Here is a 27,723-nt window from a genome sequence, read left to right as displayed (position 1 = left end):
AGCCAGAGTTGCCCCAGACTAAGGGCTCATGCACACAACCGTATGTATTTTGCGGAACAGAACAGCTGGCCCGTCATAGAACTGTACTATCCTTGTCCGTAATGCGGACAGTAATAGGACATGTTCTATTTTTTTTGCAGAACGGACATATGGAAACGGTATGCACACGGAGTAACTTCCGTTTTTTTTTATTTTTTTGCGTACCTGTTGAAGTGATTGGTTCATTATACGGTCTGCAAAAAAAAAAAAAAAAAAAAACGGAACGGACACAGAAAGAAAATACATTTGTGTGCATATGCCCTAAGGCCTGTATTACACCTAAAATTATCTGACAGATTTTCTGACCAATCATTGGACAGGTGGCCAGTTACACACACAGATCTTTTGTTATACACACCAACTATTGGTCTGATTGGGCAGATATGGGTCAGATAATGTGTTGGTGTAATACACCGATTTGAGCATTAGGCCTGTATGTTCAGAGGTTGGCTTCTTGTAGCACATATCAATTCAATGGGTGGAATGTGAGGAGTCTTTTTATTTCTATTTGTAATTCTGCCTGGATTTGTTGAGCTCAAAACTTGTTCACTTTTTTTTCTAGGGGACTCGATGCCACAGTCGTCACCCGTAGGTCGATGGAGGCTTTTCATCAACCAGACGATTAGAAACCGTGAAGCCCACTCTTTTGTCACCCAGACTGCAGTGACCAGAGTTCCTCAGCAAGCTACAGGTCTGCAATCTAAAGCAGTTTTGTTCAGTTATAATTAATAGTTCACTAGAATAAGTCTTCGTTCACATCTGTAATCTGTGTTTCACGTATACAGGCGGCAGTGCGCCTGATCTACACCACATGTAGCCATGGATTTCATTAGCATGCCAAAAAGACACACTTGTTTAACTTCCTCAAACCCTCCCAAAAATGTCACTTTTTTATTTAGGATTTTTAATGTGTCTGCAGTAAATTTTGTTGGCACACAACTCGGGGGGACACATTATTTTTAGCCTTAAAGAGAACCTTTCACCTTTTTAAAAACTAACTATATCAGTAGGCAGAGCGGCGCCCAGGGGTCCCTCTGCACTTACTAGTATGTCTGGGCGCCGCTCCGTTCGCCCGGTATAGGCTCCGGTGTCTGCAGCTCCTTCTTTTGTACTGGGCAGAGTTTTTGTATTAGAGAGTACCAGGCTATGAGCTGTGCGCTACGATTGGCTAGCGCTGCAGCAAGGGACAACCCTAATACAAAAACCCCGCCCAGTACAAAAGAAGGAGCTGCAGACACCGGAGCCTATACCTATACTAGTAAGTGCAGGGGGACTCCTGGGCGCCGCTCTGCCCACTGACAGTTTTTAGTTTTTAAAATAGTGAAAGGTCCTCTTTAAGGACCGATAATATTTCCCCCCTTTGTGTTCCAGCAGTCATAACTTTTTAATTTATTCTTCTAAATACACTTTTTATTTTACGGGATTAGTTGTAGGTTTTGGGTTTTTTTAGGAACCATTTTGAGGTGTGTATATATAGTGTAGTAAATAACTTTTTTATTTAATTTTTAGGGGAAAGATAAAAAAAAAAGCTATTTTCACATTATTTTGTGGAATTTATTTACGGCATTCACTGTGTGGTCAAAATAACATAATTTTATTATGTGGGTCACTACAATGATGCCACGTTTCTATATATTTTTTTACTATTCATTATTTTATTTTTTTATACTGTAGATTTTTATTAGCCCATAGCGTGCAAATTTTTAATAATGCAGAAAGGAAGAAAAGGGAAAAACGTGAAATGGTACGACATAGCTCATACAGTGTCATTTGGCAGACCATCAAAAGGGGAACATGCACAATGAACATCGCGTGTATTAGTACAGGTCCCATAATTATATCTAAAGATGTAGCACGTAAAACTCAGGACTAGGGATAAGACAACTGATAAGTCACAAAATTAAAGGAACAGGTAAGGGGGGAGTAAGAGAGTGGGGATGGTAGGGTGGGAGGAGAGACCATTAGGGGGATGCAAGGTATGTATCCCAGGGTAGCCATATTGTTTGGAATTGTTCCCGGAGGAGGGGAGGGATGTTACTGGAGTACAATGAGGCATACGTAGGAGTAATATGAACCCCTAGGTACTTTAGCGTGGTGTCCGACCATGGATAAGAGAAATTGCTCTGGAGCAATGTTAGATCACGGGGGGTATAAGGATAGGTAGGGCTTCTGACTTAGAAGCATTAACCTTGTATCCCGAAAGATCGATGTAGTGAGTTAAGGCTTTTTGTAGGTTTGGTAGTGTAATGTAGGGATTGATCAGGGTAAGGAGGACATCGTCCGCATAAAGGGAGATCTTAAATTCCCTGTCCCGTACTTTAAGTCCCTGAATGTCGGGGTTCAGTCGAATGTGCTGCCCGGGGTTCTATACCCAATGCAAAAATAAGCGGTGAGAGCGGGCAGCCCTGACTTGTACCATTTAAAAATATCGAACAGAATAGAGGAGCTGAACGGCAACTTGACAAGCGCGGAAGGGGCATGAGTAGAGGCTGAGGATGGCTTGCCGAAAGGGTCCTGTGATACCGATGGTTCGGAGGAGGGTTTTGAATAAGAAGGACCAATCAAATCGGTCGAAAGCCTTTTCTGCGTCAAGGCTTAAAATAACTGTGGCGGTTGAGGTACGCGTCGCCACATCAATCAGGTCAACAACCCAGCGAGTGTTATCTCCGCCTTGTCGATAGGGGATAAACTCCACCTGGTCCTTGTGGACCAGGCTGGGGAGCCACAAGAATATACAGGTGAAAATGTTCAGGTCTGTGTTAAGAAGGGCATTTGGTCTATAGTTAGCGCAGTCCTGAGGGTCTTTACCCGTCTTGTGGATGACTACAATGTGGGATGACAGCATAGATGGCGGGATTGGCGAACCCAGTAGAAATGAGTTGAGTAAGGCCAGGAGATGGGGGGAGAGTTCTGATTCAAACGTTTTGTAGTACAGGTCTGTGAACCAGTCAGGTCCCGGAGATTTGCCTAGGGGGAGAGTTTTAATCACATTCCTGAGTTCCTCGGTTGATATGGTGCTGTTCAGAGAGGCAACTGCCTTCGGAGAGAGCTTTGGCAATTTACAAGAGGCAAAGTGCGCGGTGGTGGGGTCGGTGCGAGTGTTTTGTCGGCAAGATTATACAATTTAGAGTAATAATCACGAAAGCATCGAGCAATCGCGTCACGTTGGTATTGGGGACAGCCAGCTGTGTCTTTCACTGCCTGGGGTGCACGTTTGGAGGCAGCATTCCATAATTGATGGGCCAAGATAGTGTGGGCTTTATTTGTTTTTTCGTAATATCGCTGCTTGGGGTAAAGCAGCATGCGTTCCACAGTATGCATGGAGGCATCTTTTAGTTTAGCGCGGGCCTCCACAAGCTCCTAGAGAAGGGAAAGACTCTGCCTATGGCTTAGTTGGGTTTGTAGCGAAGTAATTTGTGCTGTAAGTTCCCGAACCCGGAGTGTTCTGTTTTTTTTAACTCGCGAGGCCAGTGCATTACATTGGCCCCGAACTACCGCCTTATGGGCTTCCCAGAGCACAGCCCGGGGCGAAACCGAGCCAGTGTTTTCGCTAGAGAACGTGCGGATATATCCCCCAATGTCCGCGAGGGTGAGCAGTGATTTCAGTAGAGTGTTGTTTAGGCGCCAGTGACACGTGCGTTGTGGTACAGGTTGAGAAGAGAGGGTGAGAGTAACGGGGGCATAGTCTGACCATGAGATAAATCCAATGGTAACATTCCATGTGCATCATCTTCATAGTCAGAGCCTTGCCAAAAAAGTAGTCTATCCTGGCGTGCAATTTATTGGGGGCGGGGGAGTGTAAAAGGTAAATATTCTACCCGAGGTGGTTATCCACCCTCCATAGGTCGTAGAGGGCAAAACGCCTGATCACGCTACGAAAGTTCCTAGCCTGGAGAACCAGACGCCTCTTGGCATTGGAGCTCAGACCCTTAACGTTCAAGGTGACACAAGTAACCATTGAGGAGGAGTGAGTAGCAAAAAGTCTTACCAACTATGAAGGTAGTGGCAAAAGCACAGGAGGTGTCCACTTCAGGGAGGGGATGGGCCTCGTCCAAGGCTGCTCTCTGTGGGGTAAGAAGAGCTTCAGCAATGAGGAGATGTTCCTCCGGGTTCAGGGAACACCAATCTCGGTGAAGGGGATGCTCCCCCAGGATCAACAGACCTCACTTTGGGCAAGGGCTGTCGACGTCTCTTGTAACCCCCCCGACGTCTGCTAAGCAAGAGGGGTGGGCAGGGATGTCGTGGCAATCTAACAATCAGAGATTTCAGGTACTGGCAAATCCAGCGCGGCACAGAATGGGCTGAGGTCAGCGTAGGAGCCCAATGCCACAGTGCGGCCATTTATCCGGGCGTTCAAGGAGAAGGGGAACCCCCATTGGTATGGGATCTGATCTTCCCTCAAGGTGTCCAGAAGAGGGCGAAGCTGTTGACGTTTCTGCAGCACGATCCACGACAAGTCCTGGAAAAGCTAGACTTTGGCTACCCAAAAGTCCACAAAATGGGAGTCTTTGGCTTTCATCATGATCGCCTTTTTCCAGGCTAAGTCGTAAATGCAGCAAATAATGTCACTGGGTTGGGGGGTGGATCCTTTGGGTCGGAGGGCTCTGTGGGCCCTGTCCAGCTTAGTGGTATGAGACGTGTTGAAGAGCACGTCCAGGATTCCCTGTATGTCGTCCTCCCCTGAGGGCTCTGGGAGACCACGGATTCTGATATTATTTCTCCTCCCACGATTGTCTAAATCCTCTATATGACGCTGCAACTCGTGGAGACCAGCGACTTGAGGACACTCCGGAGGTATGACCCCTTGTGGCGGGTTCTTGGGCAGCTTCTTGCCCATGTGGAGGTCTGTGCTGAGGAGGCCCCTTATGTTGCGGCTTGGTGGCGGAGCTTGGCGCTCAGGCATCCTACTCCATGCGCTGCTAGGCCACGCCCCCCATTTTTTACTATTCTTACTTTTCTCCTGCAGCTGTTAGCTCTGCAACTGCTCCTTCATTCTCCTCCAGATTGAAGGGAGGGGGAGAGCTGCTTTACATGCTCAAATCTCAGGTTTGGTAGCAGCTAGGGATATGGGCTGGGATTCCAAGCTTTCAGACAATACCAGAATGGCAGCATTATCATCAGTACATGGGAAGATATCACAAAGAAAAAGGGGGTCAGTCAGCACATCCCAATGCGCAGGGCCACGTTGCTATGGCTGAGAACAACACTGTAAAACAAAACATGCAATGCAACAGCTCTGCAAACCAAATAAAGTACAAAAATGCATAATAATTGCTAGTGCTATACTTATAAATTAGAGATGTTTGGCAAATCATTTTGTTCAATACAATTCAGGAAGATATCACTGAGAAATCGGGGTGCAGTGAATACAGCTGAAAGTGAAGGCAAAAGCAGGTTTGACCGCAATTATTCCCAACTCGATTTCTTACAGTGATATCTCCTGCTTATCCTGGGCTAATGCTGGCATTTTGGTCATGCCAGCTTGCAAACAAGACCAGGCCCTGGTCTTACTAAAGCAGCTCCCCCTTCCAGTTCTGCCCGAGTCCATCTTGGGCAGAACAATTAAGTACTCTTCCCACAGCCTAAGCTGAGCTCGGGCAAAAAAAGTTATGTGGTTTATATGTTTTGCTAAGGACGTCTGTAGCCAGCATACACATCAGACTACTTTTATTAAAGGGCATCTGTCAACAGATTTGCACCTATGAAACTGGCTGGCCCGTTACATGTGCGCTTGGCAGTTGAAGACATCGGTGTTGGGCCCATGTTCATATGTGCCCGCATTGCTGAGCGAAGTCATGTTTTAATATATGCAAATGAGCCTCTAGGAGCAACGGGGGCGTTGACGTTACACCTAGAGGCTCTGCTCTCTCTCTGCAGCTGCCACGCCCTCTGCAACTTGATTAACAGGACCAGGTGTTTTTCTCGCCCAGTTTCCTTGGGGGACACAGAAGACCTTGGGTATAGCTCATCTCCATAGGAGGCGTGACACTAAGTGAAAACTGTTAAGCCCCTCCTCCACAGCTATACCCTCAGCCTGGAGAGAGAGGCTGCCAGTTTTTGCTTAGTGTCCAAGGAGGCAAGACACTCCCTGCTACTGCAGGGCTGTTTTCTCCTTGTTTTTAATTTTGATTTTTACTTTTTCTTTTCTTTTTGTTCCAGACATTACGGGACAACAGAGTCGCACTAGACCTCTCTGTTTCTCCCGGGGTTGAGCTGCGCCAGTGCCGGTCATCCGCACTGCTGCCTCCCCCACAGAAGGCAAGGTGGACCAGGGCAGCCCAGCTCCCCTGCATCCCGCCAGCGCAAGGGTCGCCCGCACGCCAAGCCCCTCTTCCAGCGTCCTGCCACTACGGTGCCAGTAGCTGAAGGGGCGACCCTGCTGGAACGGACCGAGGGTGAAGACGGCTGTGGTGAGAGAGTGGCTTCTCCAGCCCTACGACCCCCTCCCCCCACCCAGGTCTCCTGCGTGACTGACCCCCATATTGGTCCCTGCTGGTCCTAGGCTGGCCCCATCCTAGCTTGTTTTATTAGCTCCCTCTCCTCCCCTCCACAATAGGTGCCCACTGAGGGGTTATGCTGGCGTCCCTATCATGCCGCCCAGGGAGCTGCCTCTATACGGGCACCCGGTCACAGGGTTCCCCCCCCCCCCCCCCTATCGCCTTACCGGTGCGCTGCTCAGGGCCAGAGGCCCTCTCCTGACGGCTGCAGCGTAGGGCCCTTGTTTCCGGTCCGCGGGGTGGGCACCCGCGGCCGGCATGACTGGTGCGGTGTCCCAGCAGACCCTGGCGACCACTGCTGCTCTCAGAGGCTGTCTTTCCGGTCGGCCGGGCGCCGCAGAAAGATTCTTTCCAGCTCCTTCCCGGGCCCCCTGACTGTTCCGGCCCGCGGGGTGGGCTCCCGCGGCCGGTATTATGCACGCGCCGCTCCGCTCCCTCCAGGTCCTTGCCGGTACCTCCGGGCACCGCGAAAATTTAGGCCCCGGCTTCGCGGCCGCGAAAATTTAGGCCCCGGCTTCGCGGCCGCGAAAAATTTAGGCCCCGGCTTCGCGGCCTAGTAGGCCGCAAATTTCCGGCCTCGATTGGAGGGGGCGGGCACTCTCCAGGCGCGAATTCTTCCCGCCGGAGGTCCCCCCGCCCCCAGGGCATCGCTGCACCGCTCTCAGGTCGGATCCCTGTTAACCTCTTGGATGCCGACGGCTCCCATCTGGAGGAGACCCTAGGATGGCTAGCCTCTCAAAGAGGCTGTGCCCTTATATGGTGGCCCCTTCCTGCCTCAAAGAGGCTGTGTTTTAGAATAATAAATAAAAAAAAAAAAAAAAAAAAAAAAGAATTAACAGTATGTGTGTATATATGTATTTTTTTGTTGGCTGCGCAGGATGCTGCAGCCTGACCTTAGAGCGCTGGCCGTATGCCTGCCCCTATTCCATAGGCGGCATGTTGCGCTCCGTGGCACTGGCCAGGTATACATGTTCCCCTTCTAGGCGGACCCTTGCCCTCTCCTGGGATACGGCGCTGGCCAGGTGCAGGCCGCCCTTTTCTATAGGCAGAATTAGTCGCCTTCTCCAGTCACGGTACTGGCCATGTGCATGACCCCCCATTATAGGCGGCATACTGCACTCTCTCTGGCTGCGGGCTGGCCTTGTGCATGACCCCCTTCTGTAGGCGGAATACTGCCCTTTTACCGCATACGATGCTGACCATGTGCACGACCCCCTTCCATAGGCGGAACGCTGCACTCTCGCTGGGTTTGCTACGGCCATATGCGTGACCCCCTTCCATAGACGGGACGCTGCACTCTCGCTGGATTCGCTACGGCCATATGCATGACCTCCTTCCATAGGCGGAACGCTGCACTCTCGCTGGGTTCGCTACGGCCATATGCATGACCTCCTTCCATAGGCGGAATGCTGTACTCTCGCTGGGTTCGCTACGGCCTTATGCATGACCTCCTTCCATAGGTGGAATGTTGCACTCTCTCTGGCTTCGCTGCTGGTCATACGCATGACCTCCGTCCAAAGGAGGGCTGCTGCGCTCCCTCTCTCTGGATTCGCTGCCGGCCATATGCATGACCTCCGTCCATGGGCAGAACGCTGCACTCTCGCTGGATTCGCTGCCGGCCATATGCATGAGCCGGCCATGTGCATTGCCTCCTTCCATAGGCGGAATGCTGCACTTTCTGGATTCGCTGCCGGCCATACGCATGACCTCCGTCCATAGGCGGAATGCTGCACTCTCTCTGGATCTGCTGCCGGCCATGTGCATGAACTCCTTCCATAGGTGGTTTGCTGCACTATCACTGGATTCGCTGCCGGCCATGTGCACGACACCTTCCTTGGGTGGTGTGCTGCACTCACTGGAATCGCTGCCAGCAATGAGCATGTATCCTTTCCTCAGGCGGCATATGCACAACGCCACTGACTGTGGTTGTTTTCTCGCCAGTGCGTTGCTGGCCATGTGCATGTCCCGCATCCTTGGCGGGGTGCTTGCATTTTTGCTGGATGCGATGACGGCCGTGTGCATTACCCGCCCCTTTCTGGGTGGAATACTGCTCTTTCGCCGGATATGTTGCGGGCCATACACGGCCCACCTCATCCATGGGCAAGAATTTGCACCCTCACGTGACCCATGGCTGTCCTTGAAATGCTGTGCGGGATTCTTGCTTGTTCTCCTTCGTTGTGGAGTAGTTGCACTCTCACAGTATTCGGTGTTAGGTGGGTTATTGCGCACTCGCTTTATGGTAAGATAACCCCGTGCATGTCCCCCTTTCTCTGGGCGGACCTCCTGCGTTCCCGCTGGGTACTGTGCGGCCATGTGATTAGTCACCTTCTGGGCGAACTATGGTATGTTCTACTTCTCTGAAGTTGTTACTGGCCTTGGGCAACCCCCCTTTGGGACGGGCCTTTGCATTCTTACCAGCTGCAGTGTTGCCAGGTGCATTTCCCCCTTTTCTGGGGGGCCTGCCTGCGTTCCCATCGCATGCCATACTGATGTCTTGTGCATCACTCCCTTTCAGGTTGCATTTTGCACTTCCGTTGATACTGTTGGGCTCTGTGGCTGATCCCCTTCACTGGGTGACTATTTTTTTGCAGTGAGCGGAATTTTCTGGTGCGCTCTGTCCGTTGTTTGGGCCGTGTATGCCTTCTCCTCCCATAGGTGGGTTGGCCTTCTCACTGCTTGCGGGGCTGTTCGTACGTATGCCTCACTTCCTCCTGCGACATACCCTTTTTTCTCTTGGGATGTGGTGCTGTCACGGGCCTTGCACTCTTCTCTAAAGAGATCATTCTGTCCACCTGTATAACCCTTGGGTGCTGTCATACAAGCATTACAAGTATGCCGCTGTATTCAAAGGTGTATTCTTTAGATATGAGTAGATGGGCTCTACTTGCTCTCTACTTCGCCGAGCTGGGTGGTGCTCGTTTTTCTGGTTTGGCCTGTATATTGTGGTCCCGTTGTTTCGGCATCCACCATGTCCGTTGGCCTTTCCACCTGGGGAGTGTTCGTGGTTCTTTGATACGTACCCTTTCGTTCTCCCGTGCACTCGCTTCCCGGCGCAAGTGGTCACTGGGTCGAGAGTGCCGTTTGCAGTGCCACTCGATTTCTGCGTTAGCTCTGGCGGGACTGCTGTTCCCTCGCCTGCTACTGTTTTTTCCTCCTCTTCGGGTGTCGTGCAGTATGAGTTTTTTCTTTTGGCGCCCCCTCTGCGCTTTAGGCTGGTCCGCTACCGGGTTCGGGCCGCTTTTCTCGGGATGGTCACCCAGCTGCTCTTGGGTGCTCACTTACCCAGGTCCGTAGGACCTCCACCTTGGGTTCTTCAGGGTACTCGCCTTCTGCGTGGCAGTGAACCGGGCGTCTCGGTGAGCGGGGTTCTGCCTTTGAGCTGTCCTATGGCTTCCCTGTTGCCCACTCCTCCTTTCAGTTGTAGGGTGTTATGCCGGCCTCTGTCTCGACTGCCTTTTTTCGCCGGCTCTGCTTGGCTCCCACTCGGTTTGGCTCGGCTCCCTCCGATGTGGCTTTTGCCCGGCCGCGCTTCAGTGGCTGTTCCTTCGCTGCCCTCCCCTCTGGGGAGAGCTTGGTTGTTCATGTGGATGGTTCTGATGTTCCTCTTGGCCTCGTGCTGTCTCCCTTGTTCACTCTGGCTGTAACTTGGGAGGACCCCCATTCGGTCGAGATTGTCATTAGATCTCCCACACCGGGACTGTAGGACGTCTTCCTGTGGTGGCTACATCAGCATGGACTTTAGCCTGTCTTGTCCTGGCGGTTGCTGGGCGGACCCTTCGGTTCCTTCCGTCTGTCCTTCTGCTCCCCCACTCCGGGTGGTTACAGGACTACGTTGCTCGGGGGCCGACGGGACCAGTTTTGCCGACCGTTCTGCCGGTGTTACTGGTCTGCGCCTGTTCACATTGGGTTTCACCCGCTTGCCCAGGCGACTCTAGCGGGCTCGCTAGTGTTCGCTCCTGGCCGTGTTTTGTCCAGGATCTGTTGTAGGACTTAGGGGTTTTACCGGGGGTTCTGTGGGAAGCTGGGCGTTCCCCCACTCTGCCTTTCTCTCTCCATGGTTCTGTCTTTCTCCAGTCCGACCTGGATCTGGGACTGGGACTCTGTTGCTTGAAGTGTCAAGTGTCAGCGCTGTCCTTCCCCTTTCGGCGTTCCCCGGCCCTCTGGGCCTGTCAGGGCCCTTTTCCGTGGAGCGGCTTTGGGGTTCCCTCGTACTGCCCCTGGGTACCGCCCTGGGCATTGCATACTGGGCTCTTGGCGCTCCAATCTTTCCCTTGGAGCCGTTACAGGAGTTCTCTCTACTCCTTCTGTCCTGTACGGTTATGTTTCCGTAGCCGTCGTGTCTCTGGCGGGTGCCTGGGTGGCGGCCCTTCTTGTTCCGAGCCTTCTCTTTCCTCGGGACAGGGCTGTTCTCCATCCCGTCTCTTCCTTCCTTCTGAAGGTGGTGTTTGTCTTTCATTTTAACGGGGCTTTCGTCCTCCCCTTCCCACCCCCGGGAACGGACACTTCACCGATTTGGGAGTTGTTTGGGCCTTGCGGTTTTTACTTGGAGATCTCCGACTCTTGTCGACGTTCGGTCTCTTGGTTTTCCAGGAGGTCCGCGCAACGGGTTGGTGGCCTCCGGGGTGGCTTTCCTCCGCTTTCTCACAGTGGTTGTTGCTGTGGTTACCGCACCAAGGGCAGGGTTCTGCTTTTGGTGTCACCGTTCGTTTCACCGGAGCGGTCGGTGCCTCCTGGGCCGGTGGCATTTGGTTTCGGCCATGCGTCTGTGCGCGGCGGTCACTGGTCTGCCTTACAGCGTTCTACAGGGTGCATACTCTGGCTTCGGCAGATGCTGCCTTGGGCCGCCTGGTCTGCGGGCGGCGGTTTCTTGATGCCTTCGGGTGATTCGCCTTGGTGCTGTGGTCCCTCCCCCTTTTGGACTGCTTTTGAACGTCCCAAGGTCTTCTGTGTCCCCCAAGGAAACTGGGCGAGAAAACGAGATTTTTGTATAACTTACCAGTAAAATCTCTTTCTCGCTCTTTCCTTGGGGGACACAGCACCCACCCATTCTTTGTTTTTTCTCTACACGGTTTCCGAGTTGTTTTACCCGTTGGGTAGTTGGCTTGTTGGTTCCACTTTTGGACTTTGCCTTTTTTTCACTACTTGGACACGCAACTGGCAGCCTCTCTCTCCAGGCTGAGGGTATAGCTGTGGAGGAGGGGCTTAACAGTTTTCACTTAGTGTCACGCCTCCTATGGAGATGAGCTATACCCAAGGTCTTCTGTGTCCCCCAAGGAAAGAGCGAGAAAGAGATTTTACTGGTAAGTTATACAAAAATCTCGTTTTTCAGTTCCCGGCCTGTCAATTAAAGTGCAGAGGTTGTGGCAGTTGCAGAAAGCACTTAGTCACTGTAAGGCTCCATTCACACGTCCGCAATTCCGTTCCGAATAGGCATTTTCTATTAAGTGTCGGCGATGTGCGGTCCGCAAAATGCGGAATGCACATTGCCGGTGTCCGTGTTTTGCGGATCCACAAAACACGCACTGATGTGTGAATGGACCGTTAGGGTGTATTTGCAGAGTGAGAAGAGCCTCTAGGTGTAACCCCCGTTGCTTCTTGAGGCTCATTCGCATATATTAACATGGGACCAACACAGTTGCCTTCAGCTGCCCAGTGCACATGTAACAGGTCAGCCAGTGGCATAGGTACAAATCTGCTGACAGATGTCTACACAATTTGCAGCATCATGATAGGGCGCACTGTATCCACTGCCTGCACTCACCACAGGATCTTGTTTCTCCTCTACTGTCCATGGAGAGTGTGAAGATGCAAACCGCCTTGGTGCTGACAGAGGTACACCAGGGAATGTGCTTGTGACGCAGGAAAAGTCTGCAATGGAACGGAGCGTTTCTCATTTTCTCAGAACCCTAGGCTGGTGCAGCTCTCCCTGTTATGCTGTCTGAAAATAGCCTGGCCTTGCATCAGCTTGTCATTCACGCCAACTGTCACTTGTGACTCTTAAGACCCGTGTAATGACAATGTGACCTCCCTCCAACCTGTCCTGTGAGTGAAGTGATTTTACTCTCTGACTGGAAGCTGACAGGTTGCATGATCTCATTTCTTTTTGGTTTACAATATAGTGTTGTAACATTGAAAGAGAAGATGCACCTCGACCTATCCTCAAAGGGATTGTCTGCTTTATTTATATTGGTGACCGATCCTCAGGATAGGTCATCAATACTTGATCGGCGGGGATCCGACTCCTGGCTCCCCCTCCTCTGATTACCTGTTTGAAGAAGAGGCCACAGTCCTGCGAGCACTCCATATCCTTTGTTTACCTGCTCAGTGGTGCAGGTGTAATTACAAGTAATCCATCCCATTCACTTCAATGAGGCAGCTCCTTCCTATACAATACATTTTAATAGGAACGACCTTCTCTTCAAACGGCTGATCGACGGGGGTGCCTGGAGTCGGAGCCCCGCCGATCTGATATTGATGAACTGGGGGAAGGTGTGTATATATAATGTCTATAGTGGGAGGAGTGGAGGAGGGTAAAATAATGTATATAGGTGGACTGGAGGAGAGTATCTATCTACATTACTTACTCTCCTCCATTCCTCTCTATATACATGATATACCCTACTCCAGTCCCCCCCCCCCCCCCCCCCATCCCCTGGTCGTCAGCCACGTGCAGTCCCGGATGAAGCTATCTTGCTCAGAGAACTGCAGTGCGTGCTCTACCCCTCGGCTCTTACATCCGCTCTCTACCCCCAACAGTTACAGTGTGATCCTGGCTACAGTCAGTGCTGGCGCCCACTGTGATCTGGAGCACTGTATCAGCACATCACAGGCTGCTGTCGGCAGGGACCCATACAGTCTGCGCTGATTCAGCTCGTCAGATGAAAAAATGGATGTCACAATATTTTAAGCTGTTCTGTCACCAGGATCGACCAGGCATATAGCCTGGTAGAGTTGATGAAGCCGACTAAAAGGATATCTGTAAAGAATAAAGTAAGGCAACTGGACTTACTGTAGATTTCTTAAACGTTTCACTCGTTCTTCCAACGAGCTTTCTCAATTCTGAGTGACTGTACAAGAATTCTCTGGGAATAAATATGTAACTGAATCAACATCTGGTAATTATACCCAGCATGGGGTCAAAAGTGTTGATGCCATTATCCTAATTGGAGTCAGTAGGTAATAATGACCTCCCAGAAAAAGGTGTCAAGACAGCATTGTATGTGGCAGACAATATGTCTAACCCCTCTATTCAAGCTTGGCTTCTCCATTTTTACATAGATGGCCTCCTTCAAACCTCGTTTGTACCAATGAACACCTCTGACCCCATGCTGGGTATAATGACCTCTGACCCCATGCTGGGTATAATTACCAGATGTTGATTCAGTTACATATTTATTCCCAGAGAATTCTTGTACAGTCACTCAGAATTGAGAAAGCTCGGAAGAACGAGTGAAACGTTTTCAAGAAATCTACAGTAAGTCCAGTTGCCTTGATTTATTCTTTACGGATATACCATGACCTGGATAAATGAGAACCTTCACAGACCGACTAAAAGGATACCTTTCTTTTCTCTTTAGGAACCTGCGTTCTTGAGAAACTTGAACTTTTATGAATATGCAAATGAGCTATTGAGCACCAGGAGGCAGGTGTATGTGTTTTGAGCACCACTCCATGCCCCCGGTGCTCCATACTGGCTCCTCTTTCCTTTAAAACATGGTGGTCCCCCCCCCACCCCCCTTCCCTAGATTGATAGTGCTAGACCAGAGGTGCATGCATGGTGTTACTACTGTACATTGTGATATCACTAATGGCAGTGTACAGTAGCAGCAGCATGCATTGCGATACTAAGTGTTTTTAATGCTCCCTGTTCTCATTGGTGGCAGTGGAGGCTCAGGAGAAGGAGGTAAGAATACTCACTCTTCGATCTTCCCCGCAGTCACAAGCTCCTCTGCTTTAGCGGTGCTCAAAACACATAAGCCCGTCTCCTGGTGCTCCAATAACTAACTTGCATATTAATGAAAGTTCTAATTTCTCAAGCACGCAGGTTCCTACATAGAAAAGAAAGGTATCCTTTTAATCAGCTTAATCAACCCCGCCAGGCTGTATGCCTGCTTGTATAGGGTTGATCCTGGCGACAGAGCCGCTTTAATAAAATGGACATCATCAGGATGCAAGAAAGCAAATAAATCAAATTAATGCGATTAATCGCGCAGCCCTACCTTTATAAGGCAACTTTTATAATGTGATACTGTGATGTGTGTGGGGAAACCGTTCCACATACTAAGTTTAGATAATACTGGTAGTTCCTGTTGGCATACTGGTTGCCCCTCAGCGTTTGCCATTGAAGGCCAAAGATTGGGCATATGATTTCAGTCTGCCCACTCTTCATCGAAAGTCTCTCGTAGCTGCTTATTATCTATCCCTGTCAGGGGAGATTAACAAGCAGACTGCATTATGGTATTCATACTTTTTTCTCTTTTTTTATTTTTTTTCTCTCTCTCTCTCTCTCTCTCTCTCTCTCCCCAGGACCACATAATGAAGCCAGGCGCAGTCTTCCTGATGATCTCTCTAGTGCTAAGCAAAGCTGCCCCTTTCAGACTGGGCACATTATGCTCTCTACATCCTCCGACGGCCAGGTTTCTTCCAAAGAAGCTGCTCCTCTGGTAGTTACCACTCGCGTGGTAAATGGTAATGACGTCCTGTCCTCTACGGTCAATAACAGTAGCTCAGTAGCAGGGCAGATTCAGAAAGAGCCTGAAGTCTATGGCAATAATATAGCTGTGGTGACAGAAGCTCAGCATCCAGCCGTTCACGGTGGTATTGGTCAGGATGCGCAAGTGGCAGACGGTGGTGCTTACACAGCGGAGTCCGTTGTGCAGCCCCCTTCTGGTCCCATGGCTGCTCAGAACCCCTCGGGTATGTCTCTTGGGCCTTTAAAGTCAGACAGTTTTGGACCTTCAGAAACTCCTTACTATCCGCAGACGCCCGTCTCTGAAGCGTCACTTGTGCATTCTGCTTCAGTTGTGGAGTCTGACAATGAAGGTCCACCCAAAATCGAATATTCTGATAACTGCATCAAAACCCTTGATGAAAAATTGAGAAACCTGTTGTATCAAGACAGCTCTGCCAGCTCTTATGCCGACAGCCAGAAGGAGACGCAGAGTACAGAGTCCCCCCTTTCATCTTCTGCTGAGGATACCCTGTCTTGTCCTGCCCCTGAAGCCGCCAGTGTGGATGCCACCAGTGTTCAGGCCACTCCGGAGCAGACAGAGCCTGTTCATCCCCTGCCAGTCAAAGCTGCTGAAGCGGTCGTTGCAGTTCCCGATGTGTTAACGCCATCTGTAAGTAATTCCCCTCTCCAGCGCTTGCCTGAGACATTTCATTTACTGGAGCTGCAAGTGTCTTTCTGCCTTCATCTATTTGATTGCAGTACTTCACATTATCTGATTCAGTTGTAGCTTTGTTTTTTATTAGATCACGTAAGGCTCTATTCACAACTTGATTTCATTGTAAATTGGAGGTATATGCCAAGAGGACCTCCCAATGTATGCAGTAAACTTTTAAATCCCTGTCTATGCAGGAGATGTGTAGTGTCGTATCAGAAACACAAAGATTTTAAATGAATCGACTCAGAACATCAAACCTAAAATCAACTGTATAAAAAGCTCTCACGCTGTTAGGCAGAACTTCACAAAGAACCCCAGTCCCAATCTAGGCTTTTGTCATATATATTGTACTCTTATCTCTCATTTACTAGACTCTATAGGTTCCCATACTCATTAGTGTAGCCAGCTAATGACCATTTTCGTCCAATAGGCAAGCAAAAGATCTTTATTTCAAAGAAAGATGGTTTGTGGATGAAATATTGATTGATGGTTCCCAGGAAGGTCCCTTCCCTGTTTTCACTGCAACGTGTGTTTGTTCCATCTGAATGATTTATGTGTAAAGGGGTGGACTGGAAACTTAACGTGGCCCTGGAAAAAAAAGGTTGTAGGTGCGTCCAAATTGCCCGAAAACAGGGGAAACGAGTGGGCAGGGACTGCAAATGTAGGCAATACCACAGTGCAGTCCTGCCATCCTTGACTGTATTCAACTCTATCACCGTCCTAAGGATGCAGATGAATTCAGGTGGGAACCTGCGGCGGCTGGCCAGGTGTATAGGAGAGCATCAGATCATTAAGGACCTGGATGGGAGCTGTGAGGAGGGCTTGAGCGGCCCCCTAGGCATTGACCCATCCGGAAATTTCCCTGTAGGGTCTATGGCCAGTCGGCCCCTGTGTGTGTACAGCGGTCTCCTGTAAATCGAGCGTTCATCGATTGGTTGATCAGTACAACAGCCTTTTCCCATCTAATGTGTATGGCCTTCTTTAAGTTGGCCTTTATTAGGCCTCATGCACACAACCATGTCTATATACAGTGGAGATCTATCCAATGCCTGAGCAACGTTTCATACAAAGATGATCTAACTGCTAGTATACTGGTAGGGTTGCTTTACTACTGACATCACTGCTGGGGCATAGTGAAGTCTCTCTGAAAATTTGTGAAAAAATCCATTGCTCAAAAAATAAATCTCACGGCGGCTCAGACTGTGTTTCCTCGACTAGGAACAAAAATATTATTATTTATATTTATTTCTTTTTTTACAGTTTTTCCTCAGATCTACTTCTCATATTATTCACATAATCTATTTTCTTCATTCATTTAATCCTCTGCAGGAAAGCTCTGAAGACGCCTGGCACCCTGGAATTTCTTCTCATTCCTGCACCAAACGCTCTATGGGCGCCGGAGCCTCGCATCTACAGACAGGAGGTGGATATTTTGGCCTAAGCTTTACTTGTCCTAGTCTCAAAAACCCTATTAGCAAGAAACCGTGGGCTCGCAAATTAAAAAGCTGGGCATGCAGGTTGCGGCATTCCAACAGCTTATTCAAGAGGTCAAGAGTCCGCCAAGGTAGTGTTGCTTACAGTTAGGCCCGTACCATAGGAACATCCCTTTTGGTTATTTCCGTACGTATATATTTATTTTTAGTGAGTTATTTTATTTAATTTTTTCATTTTTTTCATCCTCAGAAGTGTTCCCTCACATTTCTTGCACATTCACTTTTGCCGTTTTTCTTTTCTTTTTGTGTTTGTCAAGCTGTGTCTTTACTGACACGTTGTTAGAGCATCGGACGGTCGTTGCTTTATGTCTTTCATGTGAACCACTGGTATTTGCCTGAGCATGGCAATGTGTATTTAAGCTGGAGCCCGCACGCACCGTTGTATTCCTTTGCCCCCTTCCTTCTATTTGGTAGTAGGATAACAGGTCTTCACAATTTATTCATGTAGCAGAAATCCCTGAGCTTTTGCGCTTTTTTTTGTAATCTTTTTTCTTTTTAGCTGACGATGACGGCGTGAGACGAGAGGTACCCGACGCTGCACAGAGGGTGGTAGAAGCACTGGCCGAATGTGCCTTGTCTGAGGGAACCTCAACTGGAACCAGTGCCTTCAAACGTGGACGTTTTCAGGTGTGTGCTCCCAAATGTAAAGGGACTGTATGGGGTTATTTTAGTTCAGTCTAATTTGATTGAATGTGTCTGTATATACCGTATTTTTCACTTTATAAGACGCACCCCAGGATTTAGAGGAGGAAACGAAGAAAAAATATTTTTCATCAGACCCCTCTCTGAGATTCTCAGATCAGACCCCCATATCAGGAACTCAGATCACACTTCTAAGTCAGGCCCCCCGTATCAGGCCCCCGTGCACACTACGTACTGACTATGTACACAGTCAGGACAGTGCAGTGCGTCCCCAGGGAGGGTGAGTACCGGCAGCACTCGCAGCGCTTCACTTCCCGCGCCTACTTCATGCTAGTGAGTGCCTCCATAATGGAAGCTCCCACTAGTATGTGCTTTATAAAATGCACTGCCATTTTCCGCCACTATTTTTTATTAGGGGGGGGGGGGGCCAGAGTGCATATTATAAAACGAAAAAAAAAAAAAAAACAGTAATGTATTTGCCTTGCATATACACCATATTTTCAAAAGTCTTCATTAGCATAGAAATTCATAATTGATAAGTTTTCAGTCCCACTTCCTCACATTACATTTTTCACCACTTAAAACAGTTTTCTGGTTCTTTAAAATTGTTGGCCTATCCTTATTGTAAGCCATCAATATTGGATTGTTGGGCTGTGGTATTACAGGTCAGTCTCATTCACTTTACGAAGCTGTGAGTTGTGCCGTTACTAGAAAGTACAAGGCTTTGCCCTATAAACCATGGATGAGGGAGATTAGTTGTTTAATAGGGCCTCCGGCGTTCTTGTGAGCGCCGCCTCCCCTTCATGGATTACCAGGCATAGATCTGTACTGTTTAGTATCTGCTGCGCTGGGTATTACAGTTCACTACAGCTGATCTGGAGGAATGGGGGTGCCGAGTGTTGGGTCCCCACAATGTAATATTGACTGCCTATCCTTAGGATGGGAAATCAATTTGAAAGAACCTGAAAACTGACCATTTACTGTGCCATCGCACATTTATTAGGTGGGTTTAAGTTGCCACTTTTGTCTTCTCTGATTTCACATAAGTAGACAAATGGTCATATGAGGGCATGTTTGTTAGTGGGGGCAGCTAGATTTGACACAGCCCCCAATTGTCATTACAACAGGGATGGGACTGCTGTACCTGGGATAGGTAAATTTAAAGAAATATGTATAAGTATTAATGGCCAAATTCTGCACCTGAGAGGCCGATGAATTTTGCACATAGTTTGACGTAACCTTCAATAAAACATCCATTCTTGATTTTTATACGAAAACAGTCTTCGTTGCCTTGTGGCTTTATTCTTTTCCTTCACTTTCTTATCTTCAGGTTGTGACAGTTCCACAACAAGAGCAGTCAGTTGCCGCCAAATCTCCCAGTATTCCCTCCAATTCCCTGCCGTCAGAGAAAACCATTTCTGCAGAAGAGATGGAGTCTGCCGCCACTAGAGCTGTGGAGACGCCGCAGTCTGCCAGCACAGCTTGTGAGACAGATACATCTTCTCTTACCCCTGATCGGGAGCTGGAAGAAACCTCCGTCACATGCAGCAGCGCCCCATCTAGCTCAGCACTGTGGATGAAAGAAATCAAGAAGGAAAGCTTTACAAAGCAGCCTAGTAGTGACTCGGAAATGTCTGCAGCTCCGGGTAAAGCCCAGGAGACTGGACAGAATTGCCTGGGAGAAAAGGCCTTCACCCAAAAGCAGAACTCCCTTCTCTACTCTCCATCTTCTCCCATGAGCAGTGACGATGAGTCAGAATTAGAGGATGAGGATTTAAAGGTGGAACTGCAGAAACTTCGGGAAAAGTTAGTGCATTCTGATGTTTTCTTTACCTTTTTAAGAAATGTCGATCCTTACAGGAAAGTTAAAGGTTTCTCCAGCTCAAAGAAGAGAGCAATATGTATGTTTGCATTGTACGAGAAAGTTACCAATTGCGCCATTTCCAGGTTTCACTGTGACTCCTGTTTCTCCCCGACAGTCACATGATTGGGGCAATGCGTTTGTACAGCTGTGGCATGATGTCCCGTCTGCACCTTCAACCCCCTTAGATGGGATGTGCGGGACTGCTTGACGCAGTGGTAGACACTGCAGTGTTCTGGGCAAAGGGAAATCACAGCCAAAGTTTAAAATAAAGTATAATTAGTAGGTGAATTTTCTGATCTCGCAGAATTGGATCAAAGGACAGGAGAATATTATGGGGGAAAATTGCTGGGATTTTTTTTAATATATTTTTTTGTTTCTGTATAAGCTTTCCTTTAAAAAGACTATTAGACCAATGCATGGGTTTACTCTTTGCACAGGCACATTCAGGAGGTGGTGAGCTTACAGGCCCAGCAGAACCGAGAGCTACAAGAAGTATATGCACGCTTGTGGGCTTTAAGGGATAACAAAGCACAGACCTCTGACAATCCTTCCCAGCCAATGTCCCCACGTCGTCCCAGGTCTCTGAAGAGTAAGCAGCGCAGCAGGCCACCGTCCATGACCCACATGGATAATGGGATCGGACATTCAGGTAAGCTGTCATTCATGAACGTCAGTTGCTGAGTATCTGTCACTTGAAGATACCTTATCAATTAATGGGAATCTTATTTGTAATGTACGGCACATTGTAACTGACTATTCAGCACTAGTGTAGATGAAAGCATTTAGCTGGATGTGTCTGGCTACCATTAGTCACTGGTGAGGGGACAGGGAGTCCTCCACTTGTGAATCCAGCCGATGTTTGATGCTGTGATTATCTTTATGGCAGAATATTTGTTTAGGCTGATAATAGAGCTGCCAGAAATTCTAACTACATGGTAAGATGACATGTCCACCATCCACAGTGTCATCTGATAAAATGACACAGTGTTAGTGTATGCCATCGTTTTATAATTGGTGGATGTATGACTTGTGGGACCCCTAATCCTGAGTATGAAGGGGCTGTAGAGCTATTTTTAGTGCGGTGCCTCCTTCACTTGTTTGTCTTTGCACAGCGGTGCCCTGGCTGCTTCACATGAAAACTTAAAATGGGGGAATGCAGCGCTAAATCAGCAGCCCCTTCGTTCCCTTGATCTGCGGGGGTTCCTCAGCTCAAACCCCCCAAAGGTCAGAGTGATGACCCATCCCAGCGATTATGCAATCACTTTATCAGATAAAAATTACCCCTTTCATGAAGTATTTTTGCTAGTGGTTAAAGGAGTTCTGCAGTTTGTTTAAACTGATGATCTATCCTCTGGATAGATCATCAGCATCTGACTGGCGGGGGTCCAACACCCGGGACCCCCGCCGATCAGCTGTTTGAGAAGGCAGCAGCGCCGCGGCCTTCTCACTGTTTCCCGCAGCCCAGTGACGTCACGACTAGTATCAACTGGTCTGGGCGCGGCTAAGCTCTGTTCACTTGAATGGAGCTTAGCCCGGCCCAGGCCATTAATACTAGTCGTGACGTCACTGGGCCAGCGGTAAACAGTGAGAAGACCGCTGCACTCTTCTAACGTAGTCTTTTTGTGTTCCTTATTCAGATCAGCAGTGTAGTGAGAGTAACTCGGATGCCTGCCAGCAGTCGACCTCTGAGAAGAAGAGCCTGTTCACTGACGATCTGCATAAGCTGGTGGATGACTGGGCAAAGGACAATGCAGGCAACATGCATCAAAAACCTAGCCTGAATCAGATCAAACTGAACCAGAACCGCCCAGAGGCAGATGGTTGGAGTCGGGGTCATGAGGTAACCATTAACCCCAAAGTCATTCCTTAATCCTTTCATAACCAAAGGTCTTAGACCGCCAAGACAAGAACTAATTTACCCTTTGAAAATCTTAAATTTAAGTCTTTATTCACGTCCAGTGTGAGCCCTCAATGAAAGTATACTTTGGGAGGATTTCATGCTGTATTAGGCTGAGTTCACATCTGCGTTCTCCTTTCCGTTCTCCTACTCCGTTATAGGAGCAGGATGGATTTAGCACATAATTGAGCCGAATGGAGCCTTTGAGGCCCATAGACTATTATGGAGTTTCCGCTCAGAGGAAGATTTTTTGAGGTGGAAACAAAAATTGTGCATACAGCACTTTTGCTTCCGCCTCAAAAATCTCCCTCTGAGTGGAAACCTAACGGACTCTATTATAGTCTATGTGGCCTGTAGGCTCCGTTTGGCTCAGTTATGTACCAAACCCATCCTTTCCATTCTCCTGCTCCTATAACGCAGCAGGAGAACGGAAAAGCTGAACGCTGATGTGAACTCAGCCTAAGGGCTCATGCACACGAACGTATTTTATGCACTGCGCCACCAACGATAATTAACGTTTACTATACAAACACAGCCGGCAGCAGAAACACATTGCCGGCACTCGACCTCTGACAGGGCGCTGCGATCAGTTGCAGCACCTGAAGGGTTAATTGCTGCAGATCGCAGCGCCCTGTCAGAGGCAGGGTGCCGGCAATGTATATTTCTGCTGCAGCCTCCTCCGCGCTCTCATTGGTGGCAGTAGCAGCAGCACAGGGGGAGGGAGAGACTGCTTCCTTCTTCCCTGTGCTGCTGAGCAAACATGGCGTACGCTGACAGCAGTGCGCTCCATGTTCTCTGATACTGGGCTGCAGTAGCACAGCTTAATATCGATTTAAAAGACAAATCCCGGTAGATACCGGCCTAAAAGTATCTACTGGGTACCAAAAGTTCGATACCCGAAACAACCCCACCTCAGATACGGAACGACGGATCAGTAAAAAACGGACCGCAAACAACAACGGTCGTGTGCATGAGGCTAGTATTTATTTTAAGAGGTAGGTTACCTTTTTATTGTCTATATGTGTTCATCAATTACGTTCTCACTGGTAATTGTATGCCTCTAATATGATAGTGGAATGTGGAGTGAAATGCATTTGCAGTTAATTAATTTTACATTTTGTTCTCATCTCTCGTTCAGGCTTCATCGGTCACATTAAACTTCACGTCCACCTGGGCCCCCCCTTTGTCACAGATTCATGGGACTGTTCCGGCTGCTATCTCTCCGTCACTCGTTCCCAATTTTACATCCAGTGGCATTTCATCCTACCCAATACCGCATGCCTGCCAGCTCAATGCAATGGGCCCCGCAGGCTACCCTGTACAGTGGCCTAGCCAAGCGCCAAGCCTTCCTGCACAGCACCTTGCAGCAGCATACCAGCCTGGAATCGGAATGCAAGCATTTCCCTCCGCTACAGCTCAGAAAGCTGCTACAATTCCAACCTCCCCCAAATGATCCCTTTAAAAGACTGTAGAACTTTCTCTGGGATTTCCCTGCCTTCCTGTACAGCAGACTTCATCGGACCCCCACTCGCCGTTTCTTTGGTTGTTTTACCTCTTTGGTTGGTTGTGATACAAAGGGTGTGCTGTTATTTCCTCTCTCCCGTTAACGGGGGATATTCCCCCCCCCTCCTTTTCTACGTGCTGTGTTGTGTGAATTGGGTTTGAACGTACCCTCGTTGCTCCACCTAGTCATCCTGCAATGTGATTTCACTTTTTACTTTGACAAACCTTTCGAGGCCACTCCTGGTGCCATACAGGTGAACGAATGTGTCCCAGCCTTCAAAAGAAACTGCAGCAAAGCAAAGTACTGAGCGAGAGGCATGGGAAATATTATTCACGCAGCTCATATTCTGCCATCACCTCCCGAGCCTTTGTACAAGGTTACACAGCACAACAATGTCTCCTTTCTACTAGAAAATCCTCTTTTGGCTTCTTGGGGGCTCCCCATGTTTGTTTGGAGGGTGGTCAACGACCTCCCTGGAAATCTTAGTTGTTTTTTTTTTTTTGTTGTATTCAGTGATTCCATTTCAGAATCTCCTAAAACAGAAGCTTCCTACACCAGCTCCGGAATAATGTGAATTGATAATGCTGTTGTGCATTTTGGATGCTTTCTACCCAGGCAAGCGGTACAGTCTCCGACGTCCATCGGCGGCAACAAGCTTTATTGGCTCCAGAGCAGGGTCACTCGGTTTCTTTAATTGCTCTGGAGCACAATGTCTCTCTGGCTTCACCTGCATGCATTTAAAGCCCCCCATTTCCCCCCCTCTCCCGGTACCTCCTGATAACATAGAGGCCTTCTAGCTTCTGTCTTTCGCACAACTGCTGCTTCTGCTTTGCCTGCAGACTCTTGCTGTGCCTTGGGGGGAATATTGTACAGTCTGCCGTCTCTTGAATTTGATGACCTGCCATTTTAGACCCCGCAGCGTACAGGCCGAAGGCACTTCAAGTTCAGCTAGTTTGTAGATACATTTTTGTACTAAAAAAAAAACTGTACTGTTTTTTTTTTTGTTTTTTTTTTTCCATTTCCCATTTTTTTTTATTACTTTAATGAGGGCTTAATGTGAATGAGGTTTAATATTGTTGCAGAAAAATACTCTATAAACCCAGTGCTTGGGAGCGAGAAGGTAGGAGAAAAGGTGCATTAAGAATTCGGAAAGATACCGGTCGGTGTGCCTGCCGTGGAACTTAGGCTGTGGTGTTGGTAGGGACCCCCCGCCTTCATGGGGTAGGCATCTGTTCATCTCAATGGATTCTCTAGGTCCTCTAAAGCAGAGAGCCATGCTAATTAAATGTATGTTGTGGTAACAAGAGGTTATCCCTATTCACGAGGTAGGGAATAATTATTAGAGATTGGTGGGGGTCCGACCACTGGGATCACAAGAACAGCGGTGCCGTACCCCCAGTTGGAATGGAGCAATGGTTGAGCATGTGTATCGTGACTCCATTTAAACTGCCGGATATAGCTGAGCCGTGGTAGGTGTGCTTGACCATCGCTCTATTGCCGCCTATGTTATCCCATAGCCCCTTTTAGATCAGTGGGACCCCCACCGATCGAACAGTTATCCCCTATACAGCGCTTAAAGAATAACTTCTTGTTATTTGGAATAACCCTATAAGGAGGGTAGTGGTCCAAATCCATCTTTCAACCATTTGCACATACAAGCCCTGAAAAAGGTGGCACCTAGGCTTGGGAGAGAACTAGCACCACTCACGTCTATGGGCTGTGTCTGGTATTGTAGCAGAGCTCACTTGGATGGGGCCCATGGACAGGCCCTTAAAGGGCACGCCCACGGATCGATGCGTTCTATGGCTCCGGCCTACAGTAAGGTTTCACTGCTGTGAATTGAATTTTGCGCAATAACTATAAGGTAGCGTGTCTAATTGCACATGGGGGAAGGTGTGCGTTAACATGAGCGCCAGGTCCGTATTTTTATATTTTTTTTGTGCCCCAAAAAATCTGAAATGATTTGAAACCTTTGTGCAATGGAGAATAAGTTCTCGAAGGTTCGGACGGACGGTCCCCACAATCCTGGAGGATGGCGCTCCCCGCCAGTGTCATGTATATATGTACAGTGTCATTCTGACGCTCTGCATGAATGTATCATTTTGCTTTTTTTCTTTTTGTTTTATCTACCTCGTTTTGTGGCGCCCATCCTAAAACACAGGAACCGCTTTGTCTTTGATGCTTTGTCTCGGAGAGGGTCTTCCCTGTTATCTCGCCTTCCTTTCTGTTCTTCCTGCTGCTCATCGAACAGAGTCGCAGCCGGAAGCAGACATCTGTAGATTATGGCCTGGGGGGGGGGGGCTTTTTGTACATGGCATTTCCTAAACTAACTGCAACACAAGTGTCTCTTACTTACACACTGCTTAGTGACCGTAGCTTTGCCGTCGATGGCCTGACTGTCTGAGTTTGCCCTTCGACTGGATTGTCTCAAGGCTCGTTGGTTGCTTTTTTTTTTTTTTTTTTTGCATATAGGGCTATATAGCGATTACTATAATTGGAGAGATCATCGCCTTCCTGTGACAGGGTCTGGTCTTTCTAGGTGTGTCATGGCCCAAGCTGAAGATTTTTGTTTTGACCTTGCCTTTCTGTAGTTAAGACAGCTGCTGCCTGAAAAAGAGGAGAGGCGCGTAGGTTTGATTAAAAAAAAGTTGATTTTGAATACGGCTTTTAATTTGATTTTGTTAAATTTTTCGAAGATTTGGAAAAGGTTCTGCTTCTTTTTTTTTTTTTTTTTGTGTGTGTGCCGCGCATTTACACTCTGGCAAACATATCTATAGGCCCCAGTTTACCCATTTACTGGCCTCCACTGGGACGGTAAATAAAAAAAAAAATTATACTGCACAGTATGTATATAGCAGTGTTAACGCACCCTAGCCAAGAAACTGCGCCACACTGGTCAGTGGGCTACATCTAGTATTGCAGATCATCTTCATTAAGGGGTATCTGTCACCAGTTTTGTACCTGTTACATGTGCGCTTGGCAGCTGAAGGCATCTGTGTTGGTCCCATGTTCATATGTGCCCGCATTGCTGAGAAAAAGGATGCTTTAATATATGCAAATGAGCCTCTAGGAGCAACGGGGGCGTTACCATTACACCTAGAGGTTCAGCCCTCTCTGCAACAGCTGCGTCCTCGGCACTTTGATTTGACTTTAGGAGATGTCAGGGCCATGTTTTATGATGGGGCGCGGCAGTTGCAGAAAGAGCAGCGCCTCTAGGTGTAATGGTAACGCCCCCGTTGCTCCTAGAGGTATATTTGCATATATGAAAACACCAGTTCTCTCAGCGATGCGGGCACATATGAACATGGGACCAACACAGATGTCTTCAGCTGCCAAGTGCACATGTAACAGGTCAGCCAGTTTCATAGGTGCAAAACTGCTGACAGATGCCCTTTAAATTCTATAGGATTTGGCTGCAATACTAGAAACAGCCCATGGACATGGAAAAACAACCCCTTTAATGATTTTCTTTGCCTGTGTCTTCTACCCCACAACCAGAGGTAAACTGGTCTGCCTTGGATCAAGAAACTGCTAATTGCATAGGAAATGTGCTGATACAGTAGTAAAGTAGGTTCCTACTTCTGGGCGTATCCTCGAAGACCAGGTAGTCTAGCTTCGGCCAAGCAGGTGACACTGCCTGAAGATGGATGACCCGAGTGTTTAGGTTGGCACACGTCGATGGTGCCGTGACTGCTCTCTGCATCCATATTTTGTCTTATGGGCGCTAGTGGTTTCTTTTAGCTGGGTCGTAGTGCATATATAGTTTCTGTTCGCTCGAGGTTGTCGTCTGAAATCCTCTGTTCAGCTTTAAATCTCCGTGGATGCACAGTGCTATATTTTCTCCCACCAGAGGGCGGTGTGTGTGTGTTTGATACCCCAATGTATTTCCTACATTTGAACCAGTGATGGATGGATTCCATAGCGCCAGATGAGAGGCGTCGGGAAGCGATGATGTCGCGGCTCTGAAAGTCCTGGACGTGTCTGTCCCCTTAAAAGTGTGTGTTGTATATACGATGGTGTGCAGATGTGGTTTCAGTCCTGTGGCTCTCCACCTGGCAGACTGGGAGTTGTCGTTTTTTACGATGGCTGGAGAGACACAGGTTGGAGCTCAATGGTGCGGGAGCGCAGCTTATTTGCACTTCTGTCACGATCGGGGGCGTATCTTCTCTTTATTACGGCAGTAGCACCGACTTACTGCCTGGTAGGACTGTGGGTTCGCTTATACACTGCAGCGCCTCTCTTGCAAAAAGTGAATCTTCTCCTTCTATCCTCATACCGTTTTTACGTCCAGAGAGAGGTTCTGAATCATTTCTTAATAAATCTTAAAAGGGATCACAGCTTAGTTTTTCTCATACATGGCTCCAAATCCTTTGCATTGACTTTCAAACATTAGCATGCTGT

At 48.4% G+C, this 27,723-nt stretch overlaps 1 protein-coding gene across 2 annotated transcripts in view; it reads left to right on the top strand.

The window, feature by feature from the left end:
- The window catches only part of WNK3 (WNK lysine deficient protein kinase 3), a 101,371-nt gene extending 75,005 nt beyond the window's left edge, over positions 1 to 26,366 (top strand). For both annotated transcript variants that reach the window (XM_044305947.1, XM_044305948.1), the window contains exons 17-24: positions 602 to 730; positions 15,063 to 15,877; positions 17,252 to 17,345; positions 17,915 to 18,042; positions 19,388 to 19,863; positions 20,359 to 20,570; positions 21,559 to 21,761; positions 22,957 to 26,366. In XM_044305947.1, coding sequence (XP_044161882.1) covers positions 602 to 730; positions 15,063 to 15,877; positions 17,252 to 17,345; positions 17,915 to 18,042; positions 19,388 to 19,863; positions 20,359 to 20,570; positions 21,559 to 21,761; positions 22,957 to 23,271 — 2,372 coding nt within the window. In that variant the 3' untranslated portion in view covers positions 23,272 to 26,366. The remainder of the gene's footprint in view (positions 1 to 601; positions 731 to 15,062; positions 15,878 to 17,251; positions 17,346 to 17,914; positions 18,043 to 19,387; positions 19,864 to 20,358; positions 20,571 to 21,558; positions 21,762 to 22,956) is intronic.
- The last annotated feature ends 1,357 nt before the right edge of the window (positions 26,367 to 27,723 follow it).

This window comes from Bufo gargarizans, chromosome 9, assembly GCF_014858855.1.
Source record: "Bufo gargarizans isolate SCDJY-AF-19 chromosome 9, ASM1485885v1, whole genome shotgun sequence".
Lineage (NCBI taxonomy): Eukaryota > Metazoa > Chordata > Amphibia > Anura > Bufonidae > Bufo > Bufo gargarizans.
Note: the sequence above shows the minus strand (reverse complement) of the source record. Positions and strands in the feature narration are given on the sequence as shown.